The sequence below is a fragment of the Scyliorhinus canicula genome, chromosome 7, assembly GCF_902713615.1.
Source record: "Scyliorhinus canicula chromosome 7, sScyCan1.1, whole genome shotgun sequence".
Taxonomy (NCBI): Eukaryota; Metazoa; Chordata; class Chondrichthyes; order Carcharhiniformes; family Scyliorhinidae; genus Scyliorhinus; species Scyliorhinus canicula.
Window position 1 is genome coordinate 24901716 of NC_052152.1, and position 23621 is coordinate 24925336.

At 44.1% G+C, this 23621-nt stretch overlaps 1 protein-coding gene across 10 annotated transcripts in view; it reads right to left on the reverse strand.

Annotated features, from left to right (window-relative positions):
• The window catches only part of dop1b (DOP1 leucine zipper like protein B), a 160059-nt gene that overhangs the window by 28717 nt on the left and 107721 nt on the right, over positions 1–23621 (reverse strand). For 9 of the 10 annotated variants that reach the window (XM_038801573.1, XM_038801580.1, XM_038801572.1 and 6 more), the window contains 11 exons: positions 20573–22187; positions 17276–17387; positions 14455–14643; positions 12544–12669; positions 11399–11536; positions 9137–9192; positions 8228–8332; positions 6404–6470; positions 6152–6296; positions 4507–4589; positions 2572–2681 (listed from right to left, as the gene is read on the reverse strand). In XM_038801573.1, the coding sequence (XP_038657501.1) occupies positions 2572–2681; positions 4507–4589; positions 6152–6296; positions 6404–6470; positions 8228–8332; positions 9137–9192; positions 11399–11536; positions 12544–12669; positions 14455–14643; positions 17276–17387; positions 20573–22187 (2746 nt within the window). The remainder of the gene's footprint in view (positions 1–2571; positions 2682–4506; positions 4590–6151; positions 6297–6403; positions 6471–8227; positions 8333–9136; positions 9193–11398; positions 11537–12543; positions 12670–14454; positions 14644–17275; positions 17388–20572; positions 22188–23621) is intronic. The other variant, XM_038801581.1, reaches the window with a different exon arrangement.

The window sequence follows — 23621 nt, forward strand, 5'->3', positions numbered from 1 at the left end:
TGGTATTCTGCTCATCTATTCTTACCAGTGGATAGCCTGATTTTTCCACATTATATTCCATCTGCTAATTTTTTGCCCAGTCACAATCTACCCATGTGCTTTGGGCAGAACCGTAAACATTTGAAAAATAATCACAGGACAGGATCATTTCCAGATTTTGGGGGGGGGGGGGGGGGGGGAAGGAGGCCTCATGGGCCCCTTGGCCAGCCACCAGCACGCTACCTCAGGCATGCCAGGCTCTGATCAATGCTGCATCCCCAAGCTGCCCACAATTGGACATTGGGATAATGTAAAGTGGTCATCAGGCTGCTCCGCTCCTCCCACTTATCCCCAACAAGACAAACCGGAGATGGGAACTCACTGGCCCACCAATCCAACACCCTCTTGTGAACGCCCACTGTCAAAGCTACCTCGACAGGACCTGGATGATTGTGACCTTTGGGTCCTCCTCACAACTTGCCATCACACCCACCTGTGCAGCTTAGATAAAATTTAGCTACAATACACTCAATACCTTCATCATTAATATAGGTTGTAAATAGTTGAGACGACGCACTGATCCCTATAGCATCCTAAGTTATTGTTTGCTGACCTGAAACTGATACATTTATTCCGACTCTTTTTGGTTTGTGAGCCAATCCTCTATCCAAGCTATTATAGTAACCCCCAACACCATGGGCTCTTGCTTGGTTTACTACAACACCAGAACTACACCCTCCTTTCCCAGACCTACTAGCTTGAACCTCCTCTCATTTCTTCAAAAGTTTCCTTCAAACAGTTCCGTTTCCTTTAGCTTTCTGCCCAATTCATTCATCTCCTACTGCAGGTCAACATTTCAATCTGTATGTTTAAAAGTTTTGATGTTTTAATATATGTTGAATTACCAGTCAAAGAATTAATAAAGGTTGGAATGTGGGATCTAAAGGTGTATGGAATCACATTTTTGAAATTACAGTATTAAGAGACGTGCCTCCCAGAAATGAACAAACTATTTCCCGGTAAACTCAAAGCAAAATGCCGGGGATGCTGGAAATCCGAAATAAAGAGTCAAAGTGCTGGCAAAACTCAGCAGGCTTGCCGAGAGTTAACGCCGAGTCTTGATGACTCTAAAAGAGCTCTGAAGAGTCAGAAGGATTTAACATGGGGTGGAATTTAGCAGCTGTTCATGCCAGCGGGATATTCTGATCCCACCAATGACGAACGGGTTTCCCGTCGGCGAGGGGTGCAGTCAATGGGAAATCCCCGTTGATAACGGTGGGACCAGGAAATGTCGCTGGCGGGCCGCCTCCGCAGCCACCGAATTGCTCGGTAAATCCGCGGAGGATTATTTGGTAAATCCTGCTTGTTAACTCGGTTTCTTTCTCCACAGATGCTGCCAGACCCGCTCAGCTTTGCCAGCGCGCTCTCTTTTTATTTCAGATTTCCAGCATCTGCAGTATTCGGCTTTTGTTAAACTATTTTCAGCACCAGCTATTAAACATTTCAAATGGTTCATGCAGACACACGGTTAAAAACATCTCCGAACGTCTGGAGTACATGGAAAGTTATGATGGGAAATGCAATAGGCAATCTGCAGCAGCGACTTCCCACAAGTATTTTTTTGAAGGAAGTAAACTGGGTCTCAGTTTAACATCTCGCATCTCAAGGATCAGAATTTCCACTGAACTCTCAGCCCAGTTTAGTCCTTACGCTTGATTCAGGGGGAATCTGGATTTACACCAAGAAATCCAACTCCTTTACCCCCAGCTCCTTTACCTCCCCCCCCAGCTCCTTTACCTCCCCCCCCAGCTCCTTTACCTCCCCCCCCCCCAGCTCCTTTACCTCCCCCCCCAGCTCCTTTACCTCCCCCCCCAGCTCCTTTACCTCCCCCCCCAGCTCCTTTACCTCCCCCCAGCTCCTTTACCTCCCCCCCAGCTCCTTTACCTCCCCCCCAGCTCCTTTACCTCCCCCCCCAGATCCTTTACCTCCCTCCCCAGCTCCTTTCCCTCCCCCCCAGCTCCTTTACCTCCCCCCCCAGCTCCTTTACCTCCCCCCCCAGCTCCTTTACCTCCCCCTCCCAGCTCCTTTACCTCCCCCCCCCAGCTCCTTTACCTCCCCCCCCAGCTCCTTTACCTCCCCCCAGCTCCTTTACCTCCCCCCAGCTCCTTTACCTCCCCCCCAGCTCCTTTACCTCCCCCCCCAGCTCCTTTACCTCCCCCCCCAGCTCCTTTACCTCCCCCCCAGCTCCTTTACCTCCCCCCCAGCTCCTTTACCTCCCCCCCAGCTCCTTTACCTTCCCCCAGCTCCTTTACCGCTCCGCCCCCCCCACCCACAGACTCTGCTCCACAAACGGACATGTTCGCTCACATGAAAAACAGGTTTCCTTACATTGAATGAAGCGCAGGTGTGCATAAAATATGGACATTTATATAATTAGTTTGACTTCTCACTAACTGAATGAAACCTGGAAACCGATTTACTTTGTGATTCTGTACAAAAAGTACATTTTGATTTACTGAAATCTGGATCCAAGAGCAATCAACACTCAAGTTGGCAAGTGAAGTAAACGGTGTAAACATTTCATCTCGTTACCTATGGTTTCTCAGGTAGGGGAACACATAGTAGAGCAGGCGTGAGATGAGAGGCACTGCTTTCTCCTTTTCATCACTGCGGTAAACCATATCAAGAAGTGGGGCGAGTAGCTGAAAATGATTCCCAAAATAAAGAGAAATAATAAGATAAAGGCTGCCAACATCAAAGGCAAAACTTCACTTGAAACAAAATACATTTGGCACAAGTATCAAAGAAATGCAGGTAGCAATTAATGGGATGCACAATTTGCATTAAGTTGTTTTTAAAATTATATACATAGAATTTCATAGAATTTGCAGCAGAAGGAGGCCACTTGGCCCATCGAGTCTGCACTGGCCCCTGGAAAGAGAACTCCATTTAAGCCCACACTTCCAACCTATCTCCGTCACCCAGTCACCTATTTTTTTTTTTTTTTTTAAAAGGGCAATTTAGCATGGCCAATCCACCTAACCTGTACATCTTTGGACTGTGGGAGGAAACTGGAGCACCCGGAGGAAACCCACACAGACACGTGCAGACTCCACACAGACAGTGATCCAAGCTGGGAATCGAACCTGGGACATATTACAAACATTTCAAATTCTCTCAAAACCTTATTTTTTCACCTCGCGTTACTGGTGCCTCTCCTCATGAGATTTACATTGCCTACTTTAGCATCGTTACTACAGATCACAAAATGCACAAATCTAAATTTAATTCACACATTCAACAGGATCTGCATTTTCCCCAGTGATAAGAAAATACAAGCCACAAGATGTGAGGCGAATTCAGAGAACTGAACTGACCGAAGGCAAATAATGGAGGGGAACTTTTGACCCTAACTCATTGTGGTGAATCACAGTCCGTGTAATTCACACTGTTATTATGTATGATGTACTGTGTCTGTGTAAGCTCAGTTTACGAGCAGTTGCGCGGCTCTGCCCCTAGGGGGAGATGAGGAGTTTGTACTGGGTTCCGCCCATGGCCCCTCCCACTAACCGGAAGTATAAAGCCTGGCAGTCTGAGCGAGCCTGCCTGCCAGTTCATCGCGTCGCAGGCAGGCTTCGTTGTAAGATCATTAAAACCACTGTTCACTTCCAACTACGTGTCGTGTGAATTGATGGTCACATCACTCACTTCCACACCTCGCCACAAGTACGAGTGGCATGAGCAGCATCCCCGGAGCAGAGTAGTTAGTACTTCTGCCTCTCAGTGCCAGGGACCCAGGTTTGGTTCCGACCTTGGGTGACTGTGTGGAGTCTGCACGCTCTCCCAGTGTCTGCGTGGGTTTCCTCCCGGTACTCTGGTTTCCTCCCACAATCCGAAGGTAGGCAGATTAGCTGGATTGGCTATGCTAAATTGTCCCTTAGTGTCAAAAGGTTGGGTGGAGTTACGGGATAGGGTGTGGATGTGGGTCTAGGTAGGGTTCTCTTTCAGAGGGTCAGTGCAGACTCAATGGACTGAATGGCCTCCTTCTGCACTGTGGGGATTCAATGGTTGTGTGTTTATTGTACTGACAACGCATCAGGTGCAAAGAAAATGCACTTGAGAGAAAATAAACATCATCTCACTAAATTGAAAATGATCAGGAGAAAAGGTGACAAATATGCTTACCTGCAGCACTAAGCGCGACAACGTGGCAGATTTCTATAATGAGTTAACTTCATTTAAAAAGTATCACCAAAACAAGAATTTTCCAGTCCACACATGGCAGGACTGGAAATTTCCACCAGAAATCAATTGACATTTTGCTGAGTCTGCACATTTTCTGTCCTGCCCACAATGGGTTCCACCGCGGGTGGGACTGGAAAATGCCAGACCAGGTTGCAGAGTGGAACATAGAATGAAGGAGACATTTAAGATTGGCTGAGAAAAATAGAAATAGAAGTTTAATTATATCAATGCAAATGATCTGAGAATGAACTGAAGGTACGAACTTGCACACATAAGTCTTACCTCAGCCAGTAAAGTTAGAGCTTGCACACTGTATGAAGAAGCGACCGCTGTTGAAACGACAGCTGAGGGTGGGGAGAACGAACCTTGAAATCCATCAAAAACAATGTCTTACTTTACTTTTAGCGGTGACACTAAGTTCACCCAACCACGGCAAGACCCCAATTACATGTTGGACCAAGTACGTCCAAAACGTACTGTTAAAAACAATGAACAGTTATGCATATATCCAAACTGGACAACGTTAAAATCCTGTCCACACACTGGTGACAGAATCTAAGATATCTGTTATCCTTTATTCTTTCATGGGTCATGGGACAAGGCCAGAATTTGTTGCCCATCCCTAACTGTCCTTGAGTGGAGTGACTTGCGAGTCCATTTCAGAAGGCAGCTCAGAGTCAGCCACATTGCTGTGGATCTAGTCACATGTAGGCCAGATCCGTTAAGGATGGCAGATTTCCAGATCGGTTTTAACGACAATCAATGATTGTCGTCATGGTCACCATCATGGAGACTAGCTTTACATTCTAGATTTATTAGTGGAATTTAAATTCCACTAGCCGCCCTGGAAGCCATATCCCCAGAGCAATAGCCTGGTTCTCTGAATTACGAGTCCAGTGATATTATCACCATGCCACCATCTTACATAGATACATTAGTTAGACACGTCACCTGGCATGACATCCACAACATATCCTATTATATTTCTATCGTTACTGCGTGCAAGATTTGTTGACAAGAGTATCACAACTTAGCATTTTAAAAATAGTAAAAAGCATGCCCAACACACAAGAAAAGTGAAACATGTTAAACGTAGACTGCAATTGAAGGGACATATTCTACAAATTTTGTGTGAAGCAGCAAGTTGGTTAGATTTATGATATTACACATCAGTTGAAACAGGTCTGCCGCAAAATACTGCTTCCAAGCACAATGTCGTTCGTCACCACCTCCAGTACCAAGAAATTGAACTGCTTACATAACAAGTGTCTCTTTATTTAATGTGAATTAAACATTTTGACAAAATGTACAAGCGTAGACCAAAAAGTAAACGATACTCCAGGTTAATGTGCATCACCAAAAGCAATGCGGTTGTTCTTTCCCCCCAGTTATTGTACTTGTGCCTCTCTACTTGGTCAACTTGCTCCCTTTTGCAGGCTGATAACATCTTGGCAGGCCAATGAGATTCCATGGTGTTGGCCCGCATGCCAGGTGTTACTGCACTTTTTGCTCACATTCGTGAAATTATCTTGAATGTACTGTATGTTTAGATGAGAAAAGATGCGAGGAGAGTGGAGTGGGACTTAAACACTGGCTGGACTGGTTGAGCCATGTTATCTGTTTTGCGCCGTATTATTGCAATCTATGCAATAAGAACCCAATATCCTGGTTAATGTTTGTTCCAATTATATAGGATGTCGTAGCAGATGGTCTGTGTGTGTAGTCATGCGACAAGGAAATGGTATCTCTATTTAATAACCAGTTGTCTGGAGTGGTAAGCAAGGCAGGGCGTTGCTTTCCTATTCCATAAGATACATGGAGCAGAAACAGGCCATGCAGTCCAAACAGCACAGCAGTTGCTGCTTAATTAAAAATATATATTTATACAATACAAGGCACTGAAAGTGTAGAGATTGAAGATACTCACCATGTTCAGCGACATCAGAATTGGTCTCCTCCAAATACACCTGAGGCCCAGCTTTCACTTCCAAATTTCTGCTCAGCCAGCTGGTCTGTTCAAGCGAGGAACCAACAACATTCCCCACAGCTTCAATTATCTTTTGGGCCACCTCCTTGTAAAAAGCAAGCACAAAACAGTTCCAACGCAAAATATGTAAAGCTATCAGAAATTAATGCATTAACTTTAACATATTAAGTTTAAAACAAAATTCCATCTTACCTGCAGATCTTTTTGATCCTTTTTGTTATCCAAGTTAGGACTTCGAGACATGAAGTCATTTAATATTCTACAAATTAATTTCAAAAATTAAAAGTAGACAACATTACAGTAAAAGGAGCTGGATAGGGGCACACCAGAACACAATGGTTATCTGCACAACTCTGACACTCCTTCATGCACTGCACCAAATCTTAAGCAAAGACGCCAGATAGGCTGTCTGTTGGTGTGCGCACTCCACAAATCTTCTGTAAACTGCACCTCCAACCAAGTGGTGGCATTGTGGGCTAATAATGGTTACCATATGTATCAGATTCTATATGGAGTATGAAAATACTCTTGTAATCTTGGGAAAAGTGGGAGCACAGAATGAAGACAGTGAGGATTGACTGCAACAAGGGTAAAGTGCGATGGGTTGACTTGAGAATTTGGTGCAGGATGGGGAGGAGGAAGAGATAAAATTAGAAAAAATGCTGGATAAACTCAGCAGGTCTGGCAGCATATTTGGAAAGAAAAAGTTAACGTTTTCAGTCCAAATGACAGTTCTACAGAGCAAGAGATGTTTGGTTTTTTAAATACCCTTTTTCCAGCCACCAGTAGCCTCCATCATTTTCAAGCTAGCAAGTTGTGACAAGTGGAGTGCTGCAAGGATCCATGCTGTGGTCTCGACTATTTTATAATCTATATTAATGACTTGAATGAAGAGGCAGGGAGCAATGTATTGACATTTGCTGACAATACAATGCCGGATGGAAATGCAAGTTTTGAGAAGAACACAACCTGTCCATATCTCTTTGTGGCCTCTGAGTGGGCAAAACGGTGGCTGATGGACTACAATGTACAGAGGTGTGAAGTTCTTCACTTTGGGCACAAGAGTAGAAAAGCAGAATTTTTTTTTTTTAAAGTGCAAACGTCATCAATGCTGATGTTCAGAGAGACTTGGGTGTGCTTCTACAAGGAACACACAAAGTTAGTGTGTAGGTACAGCAAGAAATTAGGAAGACAAATGGCATGTTGGCCTTTGTTGAAGGGGATTGGACAACAAGAATAAAAATGCCTTGCTACAACCACATGGGGGGGTTTTGGTGAGACCACAGGTGGAACACTTGTGCAGTTCAGGTCTTCACACTTTAGGGATATACTTGCATTGGAGGCAGTACAGTAATTGACTAGATTGGACTCTGGGATGAGGTGTCCAATGATGAGAGGCTCAGTAAATTGGGTTTATATCTTCTAGAGATTAGAAGAATGAGACTTGGTCTCATTGAAGTAGTCAAGGTTATGAACAGGCTTGACAAGGTAGATACTTAGATATTGTGTCCCTTGGCTGGAGAATTTAGGGACAGAGTTTCAGAATAAGGGGCCAATCATTTAGGGCTGAGATAACAAGAAATTACTTCACTCAAAATGGCGGTGAATCTGTGCAGTTCTCTACCCCCAGAGGGTTGTGGATGCGGCATAATTGAATATATCAAAGGCTGAAATAAACAGATTTTTGTTCTCCAAGGGTTATGGGGAATGGACAGGAAAATGGAGATGAATCCCAAGATCAGCCATGATCATACTCAAACGGCGAAGCAGGCTCAATTGGCCGAATGGTCTTTTCTTGCTCCTCTGTCTCAACATTTAAATGAATTCAAGAGCAATTGGACGCATTCTGGAAAAAAAAGTATCGAACGTTTTGATGAAAAGTCACATAATCTATCGATAAGGACCAGGCTAATTATTCTTGAATTATACTTCAGTGCTCCCAAAAGACAATTCAGGATACATATTTATAAAAATTGATGCAGACAATTCAGAAAGAACATCAAACCATGTATTTACCCAAGTAACAGGAAATGCCCAGGTGGAGCTAAATTCAATTGAACAGATTCCCTCAACAGGCCGAGCAAGGATGGCAGAAGATCCTGTAAATTGGCTATGGAAAGCCTGCAACAAAAGAAAATAGAGGTCAGTTGTCTAATTTGTTTGAAGTGAAATTCAGTGGAATGGGGTGGGGAAGGGGGAAAACTGGCTTTGATCCTCATTGTAGTGAGTTCCTGATTTGAACCAGTCAGTTTTGAAGTGGCGGAGTGGGGCTTCTGAGAGAGAAAGGAAAGCAGAAAAATAGCACTGCGTTTCTCTCTCTACCAGCGAATTATCTCCTCATAGCCACTAAAGAGTATCGAAGTCGGTGGGCCACCTTCATGACCTTGGGATGTCTAAAGGAACAAGAGGCCAGAAGGATTGTGGTGCCTTTCATAGAGACAATAAAAATTACACTTGCACATTGCCAATTGGTGCAAAGGGATAAATGTTCGCTGGTTCTGGCAAAAATTCCATTTTGTAGTTTTGAAGCCATCTTGGACTATCCAAATCAAAAATGATAAATTATGTTGTGAAAGACATACACAGTATAATGGTAATATGTGGTTTTAGTTAGCTTGTGTGTCAAATATAATGAATAGCCAAGAAGGTCAAGAAACTCTAATTTAATGGATGAGTTTAAACTAAACTGAAACATCTTGAGGTTTGTCATCGGCTTGCAAACTCCCACACACATTCTGTGAAGCTGAGCATTAAGTGGACAAGGTGCTGGAAATAACTCCTTAACCTCAAAAAATTCATAGATTCGTAACAATGATGCAGCTTTTCATGTTTATGTCACCTCATCCTTTGAACAGTTTTGCCACATCTCAATAACACTGTTGCAAATGTAAGAAAATGTTTTAAACTTTTGAACAGCAGATTTACCTCTGAATTAACGCAAAACTAAACTGCAGCATCGGGATATCAACCAAAGTCGGTTTCTGGAAAAGAAAACGTGATGAGCCATCCAATATTTTAAACCCACCTTTCAGTGGAGTTGAACAACTGAGAATTTTATACCATCAAATTGCATTTCTTTAAAATGGCAAACGATTATGGACTTGCTGATAATTGTTTCACCATGAAACTACGGCACATATGATGCAGAGATTTCAGATTTGATATTTGGCGTGGATCAAGATCATGATTCCCAGGCAGAAAATTGGTGGGAAGACTGCAACTGGTTTCAGCACAGTTGCTTTAGGGAGAGAAACAATAGCAAAACCATGCAGGATTCTTGCTGCTGATCGCAATTGTCATGAACGCTGAACTTCACAAGGTTGTGATGTTTTAAAATGTACCCTTTAACTGACGATAAACAGAAACTTTTAGATCATTACCTCAAGTCCAGAGACATTCTCACGTAATTCTGCTGCCGTGGGTAAGAAACTCAAAAACTCACTGAGGGGGAAGTGATAGTTTTAACACCTTTCACAGTATCTCATACAAAGAAAAAAAATGACAGCTGCTGTGGACAACAAGCAAGAGGGCCTGTTTAGTGTCCTTGACCAAACAGGATAGTTCAGTTTCTGTTCAAAAGAATGGAAACAAAACATACAGGACCTCTTGAAGACTTAAGCAATGGGAAGTGGTGGTGAGGTGGTATTATCACTGGGCTAGTAAAACAGAGGCCCAGAGTAATGTTCAAGGTTCAAATCCCACCATTGCAGATGGTGAAATTTAGATTTAAAAAACCCTGGAATTTAAAGAAAATGTCTTATGATGAACATGAAACCATTGCCGATTGTTGTAAAATCCCATCTGGTTCACTAATGGTTCCTTTCAGGAAGGGAATCCTGGCAGGGATAGGTGAACCTCCACTGGAGAGCTGGGAGTGACAGCTGATCCGTTCCTTTTATTCTACATTTCTGCCATCAGTGTGGCGCACAGTAAAAATGTTTTGGAATAAATATTTTGATTATTCTCATTAGCTGATGCCAAAGTACCTTTTCTTTAGTTTGACATATTAGATGTCTGTTAATTAATTATCTATGTTGATTTTAGTTTGTTTGTTGCAGTAAAAGTCTTAAACATGAAAATGCTGTCCTTCGGTTCTTTCCATCGGCCTTGGGAAATTCAATCATTCGGAGAGCTGCTGCAGACACGATAGGCCAAATGGCCTCCGACTGTGCTGTAACAAATCTGTGAATCTATGCAAAACATCCCTTATCGGTCTACATGCAGAATGTAACACAATCCACTGCCAGCTACTATAGGGATAGTCAGTAAGCAACTACAGGTCAACAATGATGGAAAAGCCTGGTGGCAATTGCTAGTCTCTCAAATGCTTGGAGAAATAATCAGAGAGCTACCAAGTATGCATCAGTAACTCGATAAGTGTCAACGTCTTGGAGTGGAGGAAAGGAGAATATTTGGGGGGGGGGGGGGGGGGGGGGGGTGGTGATGGGCAAGTAGCACTTTGGTTTCGATTTCCCACTCTGACGCACACCTCAGGAATTTTTTTCTCTTTAAATGGAAATTACTTCATTTTCACAGTTGCATCTCATCGTGTGCACCACAGATTTCTCCAGCTGACAGGATGATTAAAGACCTGCTCCCAGATCGCTAACTATTTCACATTAAAACCAATAGCTAGCAGACGTTTAAACATTTGGGTGAGTTATCCTCCACTTTATCTTCCTTTTGTGGAGAGGCATCTGGATTCTTAACATCTGCACACAAGGCTAGAGAGGAGAACATTGGTGGAATTACAGGCATACTTAGCATCAAACTTTATCTCCGATGTCATGTTATACTCTCATAAGTCATATTCCAAAAGGTTCGCAGAAATCTCTCCCAATAACACTGGCATCGCATTTTGATTTTCAAAAGGGTTACATGATATGAAATATGCTCTTTTGGAGTAAAGTGCCCATTATTTTTATCCCATTTAAATCTCTTTCACCTCTCCAACAGTGTCTGTCAGCAACGCTACTCAACCATGTCTGAGAGACAAGTGGCTCCCATTCGCACCCCACTCCAAGGATTTTTACTAGACCTAAATCACTTGACTATGACTCTAATGCCCCATTACCTGGTGTGATTCAGCCCAAGCTACAAATGATTTTTAGTTTACAATATTAAAACACGACCTTTTTCCATCCCCACTTGAATTCCAACTCAATATTAAAAAGAGCAGTGTTTTACCTCGTCTTTGGTTTGAGGTGGCTTCTTGACAACTTCCTTTATCAGTTGTAATATACTGTCAATGTTGAGCGTTTCCAGTGCTTGGACCAGCCCTACTAGTGTTAGTTGAGCTTCACTGGCTATGGGCAGAATCTGCATCTACAAAGATAAAGACGACCTTTAAATTATAATGAGGATTCACAAAAAAAAAAATCACTTTTTAAAATAACTAGAACCCTTTTCAACAAAACGTTACGCCTTTGAAACGACATGTTTTAGTCGTAAACCTCACTATATGCAACGGATTCATCTTCTGTGAAAATGGTTTGCACAATGATAATGAATCGAATCAAATAAATATTTAATTCTGACTGTCATGGGCCAGATTAATTGCCTGTCCCTTGTCAAGCTGCAGGAGCCGGTGGCAAATCTACTGGGTTTGGATGCGAGAATGTAAAGCTCCAGAAGTTGAAGTTTAATTAAGTTTACTAATGGTTCTTGCAAAACCCATTTTCAACAAGAAGACATTCCTCTTTAAAAAAAAAATTGTTCCCGCCAAAAAGGAGGGAAAAAAGCTCAGGTTTACAGGGTTTATTTTACTTGGGAACTTGCATTTATTTCCAGGTCTCAGGATACCCCAGAGCACTTAACATAGAAACTAGGAGCAGGAGTAGAGCATTCGGCTCAGTGCAGTTAATGTTGTAATGTAGGGACTGTGGCAGTCAATATATCAACAGCAGATAATGACCAGATGTTTTACTTTTAATAATGCTAGTTGTGGGAAAATGTAGACTAGGACAGCCAGAGGGAGGAAATGGATAGAGCATATTAATTAACAATAACTATGGTAAAAGCTTTAAAAAAAAAAAGACATGTGGAGAACATGAATAGAAATAAGCGTACATCCAGGTATCTATTTTTCAAAATATAACTATTGTTATGTAGGGAAGCACTGCAGTCAATTTTGCACACATCAAGGTCCCACAAGCAGCAAATAAACTCAATGTCAAACTCATCAGTTTTGCTGGTGATGAATGAGGTTATACATAGACTGAAACAAATAAAACTAATAACCTAATCTTCAGGAATTTCCTGGAAATCAATGCAAGTCAAGAATAAAAGGAATATCCTTGCAATTTGCCCTGAGCAGTGAACACCGATCTTACCTTGTTCCGACTTGTTTTTTTGCTCCTTTTCTTCTTGTCCCACACTGCTGCCACAGCCGCCAAGAGGTGAACCCCCATCTGAGCAGCAAACGGATTCAGCAGCTCCAGAATTTTCTGTCTTAGTGTCTTTTAAAATAAAAGATCAAAATCTGAAAAATGGGCCCCTGGGACATTTTCTTCTTCACTATTCCCATTTTAACAGCCTGGATAGCTGTAGGTGTGACTGCCCTATCACAACCTCCCTCCCTCCCTCCTTCACTGGGTGCAATTTCACACTTGACATGCCCGCTTAGCGGGCGGATCAGAAGTGGCCGCGATTCTTGGTCCAGTCCCGTGTCCAACAACAAACATCTCGACATTATGCCAACTGACACCTAATCATGTCCTCGTTGGATGGGCGGGGCTGGCAGGGATGGGACCGGGTTCCATGGCAGCCCGCTGCAAACTTTAAAAGCAACGTCCAAGGGCCACAGAAGAATCAGTGACGGCAGAATGGCCACTGCAGGGAGCTACAACAGGCAGGAGACTAGGAGGCCATCTCCAGCCCAATCATCTGGCATATGCTCATCACAGATTCCCTTGAAAGCTGGAGCCTCCTGTGAATCTGAACCTCTGTCATGTCAAGGTAGTTTAAAAAATATATACATATTTTTGTTGGCGTTTGGAGCTAGATACAAAAATCTGAGTGAAAGACAATGCAACAACAATAATTTTTTAAAAATAGAAACAACAGGATTTGAGCTCCTCATTGTCACTACAACCGTGACTGGGACTCCAATACTAATTTACAACTTTACAATAGTGCTTGGTTTTTAGTGATTTTGAGCTGGGGCCCCTACTACTTGGCAGTAGGGGTTGCACCCAGCTTTACCCACACATATACATATATATAGTTGGGATCCTTCCCCTCATTCGCTGGTGGACTCCATTCCATTTCGGGGCTGGGGCCTGGAGTTTGAGGGAGGGTGGGTCCGTTCAATGCCCCGGTTTCTCCTCGTATGAGGTCTGTGATCCTCCAGTAAGTGGCCCTCCTCCCCATTCCTCACCAGCTTCCCTCCCTCTAGACGACCTTTCCCGTCTACCTTTTTCTGCCTGTCCCCTCCCTATCCCTCCCCCCTCCTCCGTTGGCTGCTGGCTGCAAACAGGCCTGTGAAGAGGCTTGTGAATTTGTTCCACATGCTATGGAATCTCTGCTCATACACAGACGCAGACACTCCATTATTGTCTGCTGTCACATCGCCAATCCGCACCTGCTAACCAAAATATCGTCCGAGTACTCTATGATTTTGGGATGTGTGCCCGACATAATCTCAAGATTTAATGCTCTTGCAGGTTGGGGGTGCACTTGCCTGGTCAACATAAAATTTGCCCCCATAGCTTTCCCAGCATCCAAAACACACTGAAAACCCTCCAATAAAAACCTACCAGCATTCAGCTTCCAGAGATGTTGCAAGTGTTGGGTAATCTTCACCTCTATAACATTGTTTAATTCTTCATCGAATGGAAACAAAATACTCTCCAAGAGCCTGGCTTTATCGTTGCAACGAGATCTAATACTTCAACCAAATACTACGATCTTACAAATTGTGAACACATTTCCTCAAAAGTTGCTAACACCAGGCCTACATGAATGGTCACCCTGTGAGTTAAAACTCCAGCACTCAGCCTCGTGTAACTGAAGGAAAAGTTAGATTTCAGTTAGGAGTCAGCAAGAAAGCCCATTACTACACCTCTCTCATGCTATGATGGGTAATGCCTGTTGAAAAATTCTTAATGATACAAATAAGACTGCGCTCTTTCACAGTGGCAGAGGAATTAGTTGTCACAATTACACAGATTTTAACTGAACAATTAAGTCAACTTTTCCCCATTCCAACCCCTCAAAGTAAAAAGGGAATTGTCACTACTAACTTTGGTCGACTTAAAGAAAACGGAACACGAGGCCTTCGTGGTGTCAAGTAGATTTGTGGGCTTTCTCTGGGATTCTTCTCTTCGCACTACACCCCAGAGAAGAGATGTAGAGTTGATGATCAAAGGCAATTCCTCAAGGATGGCATTCTTAGCATTCTTCATGCTTGTGGGGTCACCTGCAATGGCAGACTGGCACAAAGTGCAGAGATAATGCATAAAGCCAAATCACATACAAGTAACAAGAAATGAGAAGTATCCAAAATTTAAATCAGGTCAAAATCTCTTGAGATACCTTGATCCCACCTCTTCAGTCAGAGTCGGGTCAAGCTGCACAGATCCTTCCCAAGTTACTACTGAAGCCTTCCTTCTGCACTGTAGGGATTCTCTGGGGAGTAGCTAATTAGGGGCATTGTGTTCAGCTTAGTATGATGTAGCAGTTAATGGGAGGAGCCAGGGGTTGAAGCAGTCAGGTGTTGAGTTCCCTGGTTTTCAAGTTTAGTTTTAGATTGGGATGTGAACAGACAAGAAGCTGTGCTCTCATTACAGTGAGGTTGGATCTGTCTTTCGCAGACTAGCTGTCTCTTTCAAAGCAGTTCAGTTAAAGATTTGACTGGGGACAGGCCAGAAGCAGCTTATCAAGACAATGAGTTGCTGTGTACAGGATAGGAGCAATTTCAAAGGTTTGTAGTTTAAATAGTAGTTGAGGGGCAAGAATTTGCAAGCTAGGTCTTGAAGGCTATCGCTTTCTCAAAGTGGTTTATCCAAGGCGTCTGTTTGCAGCAAGTATTCCTGAGTCTGCTAAGTGTATTTAAAAGTGGATTTTGTCCTGAGATAAGTGTTGTTTGAGGGGAGATTAAGATAATGGTTAGGATTGTTTCATTGTATTGTTAAGCATTGTTTAACTGGTAACTGAAAGCTATTTGTATTTATAATGTAAAAATTAGTAATACAGCGTTAGTAGTAATGCTTGTTTTAATACACCATATCCCTATTTGTGCATGAAATCACTCCTGGAGCGATATATCTTTTCTCTCAGTCTTACAAATTAAATTAAATATTGGGGTTTCTGTCTGGTAGCCTCGCAACTCAACTGTTGGGTTCTGGTCCGGGATCAGATTTCTTTCCTGCTCTTCAAAGTGTGGAACAATACTACTGAGGAATGAAACACTGGCCATCCCATGCATTGAGTGCCAGCATTGAGCACTGCCAAGTAAGATAAAACATGAGCTCGACTCAGATTAAAGTTGCACAAACATGGTCCAAAATGGTTCTTCAGCTCCAACCTCAATAGCACCCCTCCCCTGGGGACTTTTCCTGCACCGGTCTTCTAAGTGAGAAGACTAATTGGTAGCAAAGTGTAGATAGTTTCTTGCTGTGGACTAACACCCACTTGTAACTAGATTGAGACTGCCTGAACCCATTTCGCATGGAACCTTTAACCCAGCAGAAAGAGGGTACCTCCAGCTCAGCAGGACTATTTATTCTGCTGCTGTTTAAACTTGTATGGGAAGGTTTATTTCCCAACTATCTTGAGTACTGGAAATTTTCATAATTATGGAGAAATACAATGAAAGAAATGGGTCTCTCCCCCCTCCTCCCCCCCCCCCCCCCCCCCACTTTAGTGTAACACTGGGCATTCAGGCATGGAGGAGGGAGACAATTACAACCAATCCCAATCCTATCCTCAGCCAACATTCCTATAACAATTTCCTGAGCTTGAGCTACAGGAGGAAAGCTAGCTATAGACCCTCACATTCAGGACAATAAGAATGAAGACAAAGGGTAATATTATGCTCGTCCACACATTCTCTAATTTAGTTTTAGTGTCTGGTTCCTTTAATATTTTTGTTGCATGCCCAAACGGATAAGGAGCTGACTTGTGAGTAGCCTGCTCAGGAACGTTTAGAGATTGCTGCACAGTCATGCAACTGAGGGGGAACACCGATGTTCATAGCTTTGCTGTAAACAGACCAAGCTTTACATATTAACGGTGGATGTTAAGGAGCTCAAGAAAAAAAAAAAAGAGGTCTGAGCAATAACATGCTGACTGGGCCTCTTGACATCTAACCGCTACCCCACAGAAGATATATCCTTACACAAGTTGAACATTTTTAAGGCTTCCTTTTCTGTTCCTGCTCCTCAAATGAAGTGAAACATTGTCCATCTTTCAAGACATGTCCCTCTCACTCCGTATTCTATCCGCTGTGTCTCAACAGCTGCAGAGAGTTAATGGCATATCAATTGTGTTTAAACGTATACTGGGGAGGGCATGTGCTTCAGCACATATAAATAGATATTCCCTTTTTAGGGGCTATAATTTGTTTACTTTATTCATTTTATAGGTAACCGGAAAAAGTGCGAGGAATTATTTATTGAAACTGTGGTGTGGATCAGTTAGGAGATGTAAGTTTGTAATGTTCCACACATAGTTATGAACAAGTAGGTTATTCAGGCCCTCGACCCTGCTCCTCCATTTAATGTCCGATGAGGGCAACCTCAAATCTGCATCCCGCTTACCCCCATCTCAGTCTTAAAAGTATTCAACGCCTCTGCTTCCACCATTTTTTTCAGGAAGTGTGTTCAAAAACACTAAACCTTCAGAAGTCGTTTTGCCACATCTCCGGTATAAATGGACGACTCCTTTTAACTACCCACACTTCACAATAAACGCGAGACTAAGTGAAGATCGACTCCAATGTTGCCCTTCACCAGCAGGCTTTCATAAATCAGGCACAGCATGTGTCACAGCAACCAACTGAAGCAACACTGTAGGCACAGTCAATATCTGAACATGTATGCTCCCCAATTAACTAGGAAGTACCTTTTTTGTCTGTGCTGAGCTATCCAAAAGACAATAGTGAGAAATGGTAGTAAGCCCTTCCAAAAGGGTGAGTGGATAATCCGGAGGGATGTTTTCCTTTTTTGAAGTTGTGCTAAGGAACAAAAATAACAAAATTGAAAAAATTAAATTAAATTAATGCATTTCACACATCAACAGAGCGGTTACACAAAATAAAAGTCATACGTGACCCAAGACCATTTGCTGCAGAATCAATTTCAGCCTGACAATACCTCTTTTGTATTGATGAGCTTGGATCGGAGCAAACATTGGTTAAAGCAACCACACGCTCAAAAATTAATAATGACCATCTCTTTTCTCTTTACAGATGCCAACAGATTGGCTGTGAATTTCCAGCATTTTCTGATGAGAGTCCAAAACAACCGATGCAAGAGTAGAAAATTCCCAGAGGAGCTCAGTTTATACGTGATGCAGAGTCCAAATCCCACTACCTCCCCCAAAAATAAAAGTTCTTAGCGATGTGAAAATAGCAGCCATAAATTCAGAATCAGATCCCGATCCAACTCTGGTCTGAATCAAAGCCAAATAGTGCACAAATTCCTTGGCAGGCCACCTCATATTCGCTCCACTTTACATAGATTAAAACGTTAAGACAGTGCCAATGCTTCAATTATAAACTTAATCCATTAAATTTATATTCTTAAAATATATTTGGAGAAAGCAAGTGCTGCTGGCTTTACTCTCCAAAGGATGAAACCATTTTCTACCTGGAAACACGGCACTGTGAACACATGCAGGCAGCATACATTTGCAAAAGTTCTGTCCTAATGGAGTGCACATGATTGGCAACCAAATATTACCGAGGTCTTTGTGGCTGAGCCTTTGCATTGCAGAGGTCACTACACCATATGTCAGAAGCATATGGAATCAGTCCATACTTTCCTCTATAAGGATGAGGCAATAAGGATCATATCTCAGGAAAGCATTAGCTCCTTACTTGCTGGCAAAGAGGGATGACAGAATATCACCTCCGCTGTGCAACTACTTTCAGCCATTCTGCTTTCCTGCATTCTGAACCCAACCACCGACTGAATTTTCAATCCACACTCTCCATATAGCTGGAAACCACATTCAGCAACAAATTTCTCAAATGCAAACTATGCCAATTTCCTATGTAATCACCCATACTTCAGTATTAGTGCTCCTCCAGATCTTTTCTTCTAAAACAGTGTCGGATATTCAAGGATATTTTAATTGGATGTGGGTGTCGCTGGCTGGGTCAGTATTTATTGCCCATTCACAATTGTCCTTGAACAAAGTGGCTTGTTAAGCCATTTCTGAGGGCATTTAAGAGTCAACCACATTGATGTTGATCTGGAGTCACATGCAGGCCAGACTGGGTAAGGCCGGCAGATTTCCTTCCCTAAAGGACATTAGTCAACCAGATGGTCTTTTACAACAAACAACAATGGTTTCATGGTCATCATTAGACTTTTAATTCCAGATTTTTGTTGGATTCAGATTTCACCATCTGCCGCAACGGGATTCAAACCCTGACACCCAGAGAATTACCCCTGGCCTCTGGATTACTAGTCCACTGTTCCACTGTTATATTAACTATGGCTCTTAAAAAGGTATTGGAAGTTTTATTTATTTGTTCACGAGATCGGAGCATCACTGGCAAGGCCAACATTGATTCTCTAATTGCCCTCAAGAAGGTTGTGATGCCAATGGCTCAGAGGAGGTATTCAAGGAGCCCGGTGGTGCAGTCCACAGTGAAGATATGGAATCAGTTGAGGAGGCATTTTAGGGTGGTAGGGATGTCAGTGCTAATGCCGCTGTGCGAGAATCATGAGTTTGAGCCGGGGGGATGGACAGTGTTATCAAGAGGTGGAGGGAAGTGGGACTGGTCAAGGTGAGGGATCTGTATTTCGAGGAAGGATTCACCCTGGGCAGCAGGGTAGCATGGTGGTTAGCATAAATGCTTCACAGCTCCAGGGTCCCAGGTTCGATTCCCGGCTGGGTCACTGTCTGTGTGGAGTCTGCACGTCCTCCCCCTGTGTGCGTGGGTTTCCTCCGGGTGCTCCGGTTTCCTCCCACAGTCCAAAGATGTGCGGGTTAGGTGGATTGGCCATGATAAATTGCCCTTAGTGTCCTAATAGTAAGGTTAAGGGGGGGGAGTTGTTGGGTTACGGGTATAGGGTGGATACGTGGGTTTGAGTAGGGTGATCATTGCTCGGCACAACATTGAGGGCCGAAGGCCCTTTCTGTGCTGTACTGTTCTATCTATCTACCAGTCTGGAGGGGCTAAGGGAGAGGGTAGAGCTGCAGAGGGGGAGCAAGTTCAGGTATCTGCAGGTTAGGGACTTTGTGCAAAAGGTCTGGAGGGGGTTCATTTGGGGAGCATGGAGTGAGGCATTGCGTCGGGTAAACGGGACCTCCTCATGTGCAAGGATGAGCCTGATACATTTTAAGGTGATGCACAGGGTACATATGACTCGGACAAGAATGAGTGGGTTCTTTCAGGGGGTAGCAGATGAGTGCGAGAGGTGTGGGCAAGGGCCAGCGAATCACATGCACATGTTTTGGTGTTGCGAAAAATTGGGAAGATTCTGGGGGGAGTGTTCACGGTCTTAGCCAGAACAGTGCAGGAGGTGGAGGACCCGGACCCTTTGGTGGCGACATTTGGGGTCTCGGAGAAGCCGGAGCTCATGGAGAGGAGAAAGGCCGATGACTTGGCCTTCGCTTCTCTGATTGCACGGCAGCGAATTTTGCTGCAGTGGCGGTCGGCATCGCCACCGGGGGTAGCACTGGTGACCTTTACGGCTTCCTGCGATTAGAGAAGATAAAGTATGAGTTAAGGAGTTCTTCAGGGGGGTTTGAGGAAAGGTGGGGGATGTTTGCAACCATATTTGAGGGGCTGTTGGGTGCAGGAGGGGGGGTGAAAAAGAGGAAAAATCTGTACAGACTGTATAGTTGATTGTAGGGAAGCATGTTTCCCGGGGTGTTTGTTCGCTGTAATCGGTTTTGATAAATGTTTGTAATAAAATACAATTTTAAAAAGAAGGTTGTGATGAGCTGGCTGCCTGAAACAACAATTTTTAATACAGTTGCTGCCTAATATAGAAAGAGATAATGAAATTATTGCTTCACTTCAATCACATTATAATACACCAAATACTATTGCCTAAATTCTCAGTAAATCAATGAGAGTAATGAAAGCAACCACATGCCGCTTTCAATAAAAACAGAGTCTCGGTGTGTTAGGAGACACCTATCAAAAATAGAGAGAGAAAAACAAAAAGGACATTTGAGTACCTTGCTGAGTTCTTTTCATTCTCGCATTCATCCTGTTGAACGAGATCATCCAAGTTCCTACAGATCCGGGCAACAAATGGTGCAACAACCAGTCCCAAGGATTTTCCAAGGTAAGGTAGGGAGGCAGTGACCAGGCTCACCCATGGTGGATGAATGCTATAACCGTATTGTGGTTCTAAGGCTCTGACAACTGCTGACACAAACATTCCCTGGGCAGTGATTGCCTGAGATTCTACATACCCCATGGCAGTAATAGACTGTTGGAAGCTCATGACCTTTTGCCATTCCTTGGAAAGGTCAGAGGAACCCTCATGTTCATCAGTTGTCTGACCAAGGTGGTGCTCCAGCACAATCAGGACCTGCAACAGCTTCAGAAGTTCAATCTGAAGAGGATGCTCACTCCAGATCTGGTCCTGACCAAAGTTAACGAGGCTTTCCTCAGACAGGCCTTCGTCAATGAAGTCATCACTAGGTTCTGAAAAGCTGAGTGTGTAGCTCTTCTCACTGATGTACATGGATGCAGAGAGGGAGCGTAGCACATATTCCTGAATCTTCCACTTGGCCAGCATTTTGCTGATGAGATCAATGTTTTTGCCGTCAGCTGACTTCACAATTGCAACCAGCTGCGTAATAATCCGAATCAGGACTTGCACGCTATTCACCTGGACATCCCTGTTTCCCAACAAATCCTTATGACTCAACCTCATCTGGCACGGATAATAGGATCTCAAAAAATTCAGACAGAGGTAAATTAGCAATTCTATCAATGAGAGTTGGCCTGTGGGCAATGCCCGAGTTGAAAGCTTGCCATAAAAACTCATACCCAGGACGGATTCCCGGTGGCGAGCTAGAAGGTTGCGTATCAGACTGAGCTGGCTGGTGGAGTTGGTATCCATACATGTGGCAGACAGTGCCTCAGTAAATTCTTTGGGAGTGGTTTTCAAAACAGCTTCCAGGACAGAAAAAGCATACAATACCCGTTTAGCATCATAAGGCTGGACATATAACAAGACATGTTTGAATAAAGCCTCCACTAAGGCATGCTTCTCCTGTTGCCGTTTTAAAAGCTTTTCTCGGGTAATTAATTGCAATTCTAAATCTATTTCTTCCTCGTCGCTGGACAGCGACTGCGACATCTGTGTTCTTTCGGAGTCGGTGTGAACCAGTGTCAACTGGGCTTTGGGCTGAGGGCCACTATTGGTCGTCCTGTCCATGCCAGTTCTCTCATGTAACACAAGTCCATCTTCTTCAGTATTGCTCATGGTACCTGGATGTTCTGGGGATGGTGGCGAAACAGAGGAGGTGATCCCGGAAGACACAGCACCCGAACTGGTATCGGTGGATTCCGTGTGCTCGCTGTTGTCCTTGCTTTCTTCCTGCCGGACATTCAGAGCTGATTCGTTAAATGATTGGTTGGTGTTTTTCGTTAACCCCTCGAGATTCAGGACTGGTCTTTCAGGTTCGCCTTCCACTTCAGCCCAGAGAGCATCTCTATCCACTGATGAAATGTGAGCAAGTACAAAGCTTTCCTCAGAACTCGTTTCCACCATTTCTAGTGGTGTGCTAAAGGCTTTCGGATAGTTAGATACCGTGTTGTACAAAGACTGCACATCTTCTGAAAAACAATTGAAAAACAATCAATGTTGATCTCTTGCTGTGGAAGTAAACCCTATATGTACAGATATCTATTTAGACTAGGATCAACATACAGATTTCCCCAGATGGTTCAATTAGCAAAGCTGCAGTCTAGGGTGGGAAAGAGCCAGACAGACAGGCAGGGACTTGAGAAATTCGATCTCTGCTGATTTTGTTAATCCTGTTCAAGGATGTAACTTGAATGGTGACTACCGGTCTCAGCACGATTGGGCTAAGAACGGAAAAGGGGTGTTGGGAGTGGAAAAGGAGACAAAGACCGTGTTACACTCGAGCGAGAGCACAACGCAGCCGGTGAATCCTGGAAGAGGCCTCCCAGCAGCCTCCACACCTCGTGGGATTCACCCAAGTCCCGCGAGGCATTGGAATCGGACTCTGCCTAAAAGGAGAAAGATCAAACGATGCTCCTTACCTGGCCTACTGACCCGGGATACACCAGCCTCCCTCGATTCTCCGGCCTACCCAGCGTGGCTGCAGCCAGGCACCGATCAGTACTAGTCCACAAGTACGTGAACCAGGAGGGACGGCATCCAGTGGGTCTCCAAGGTTATTAGAGATCCCTGGGTGGTTTGGGTCAGTGCAGGGTGACCCCCTGGCCCTCCCCATAGAGCATGGACACCTTGGCACTGCCAAGCTGGCTGGAGCACTGCCAGGGTGGGGGCGTGCAGGGCAGATAAATAGGGGTCTCCAGGAGGTTGGGGAGCGGAATGATGGGTGGGGGTTCTGGAAGAGAGGAGGTGCTGTAACGAGGCTTGGGGGGGGGGGGGGGGCTGAATAATGGGAGCTCCCAGGGACCCCATAGTGGAGTGCCCTCACTTGGCGGTGTGGGGTGTTGGGGGGGGGGGGGGGGGGGGGGGGTTACATTTCCCATGGGTGGGGGTTGTGGAGGACCCCCACAAGCTCACTTAGAGATCGGGGCACTCTTTCAAAATGGCAGCCCGATCTCGGAGTTTAGCTCCGCAGTGCTGAAAAGAATTCTGTGCGCTAAAACAGTGCAAAATTCCCCAGGGCCCAAAGAAGTGACAAAGTGTCACCAGATAGGATGATAGCCATGATGTGGAGATGCCGCGTTGGACTGGGGTGAGCACAGTAAGAAGTCTTATAACACCAGGATAAAGTCCAACATGTTCATTTCAAACACTAGCTTTCGGAGCACTGCTCCTTCCTCAGGTGAATGAAGAAGTATGCACCTCTTCACTCACCTGAGGAAGGAGCAGTGCTCCGAAAGCTAGTGTTTGAAACGAACATGTTGGACTTTAACCTGGTGTTGTAAGACTTCTTACAGATAGGATGAGGTATCTGCGGCAGGAAACTCTGTGAAAATCCCGCCACAAATGAACATAAAAACGTTTCCGGCAAATCGCAACCAAAATCATCTCCTGTGACTCTTGCTGGT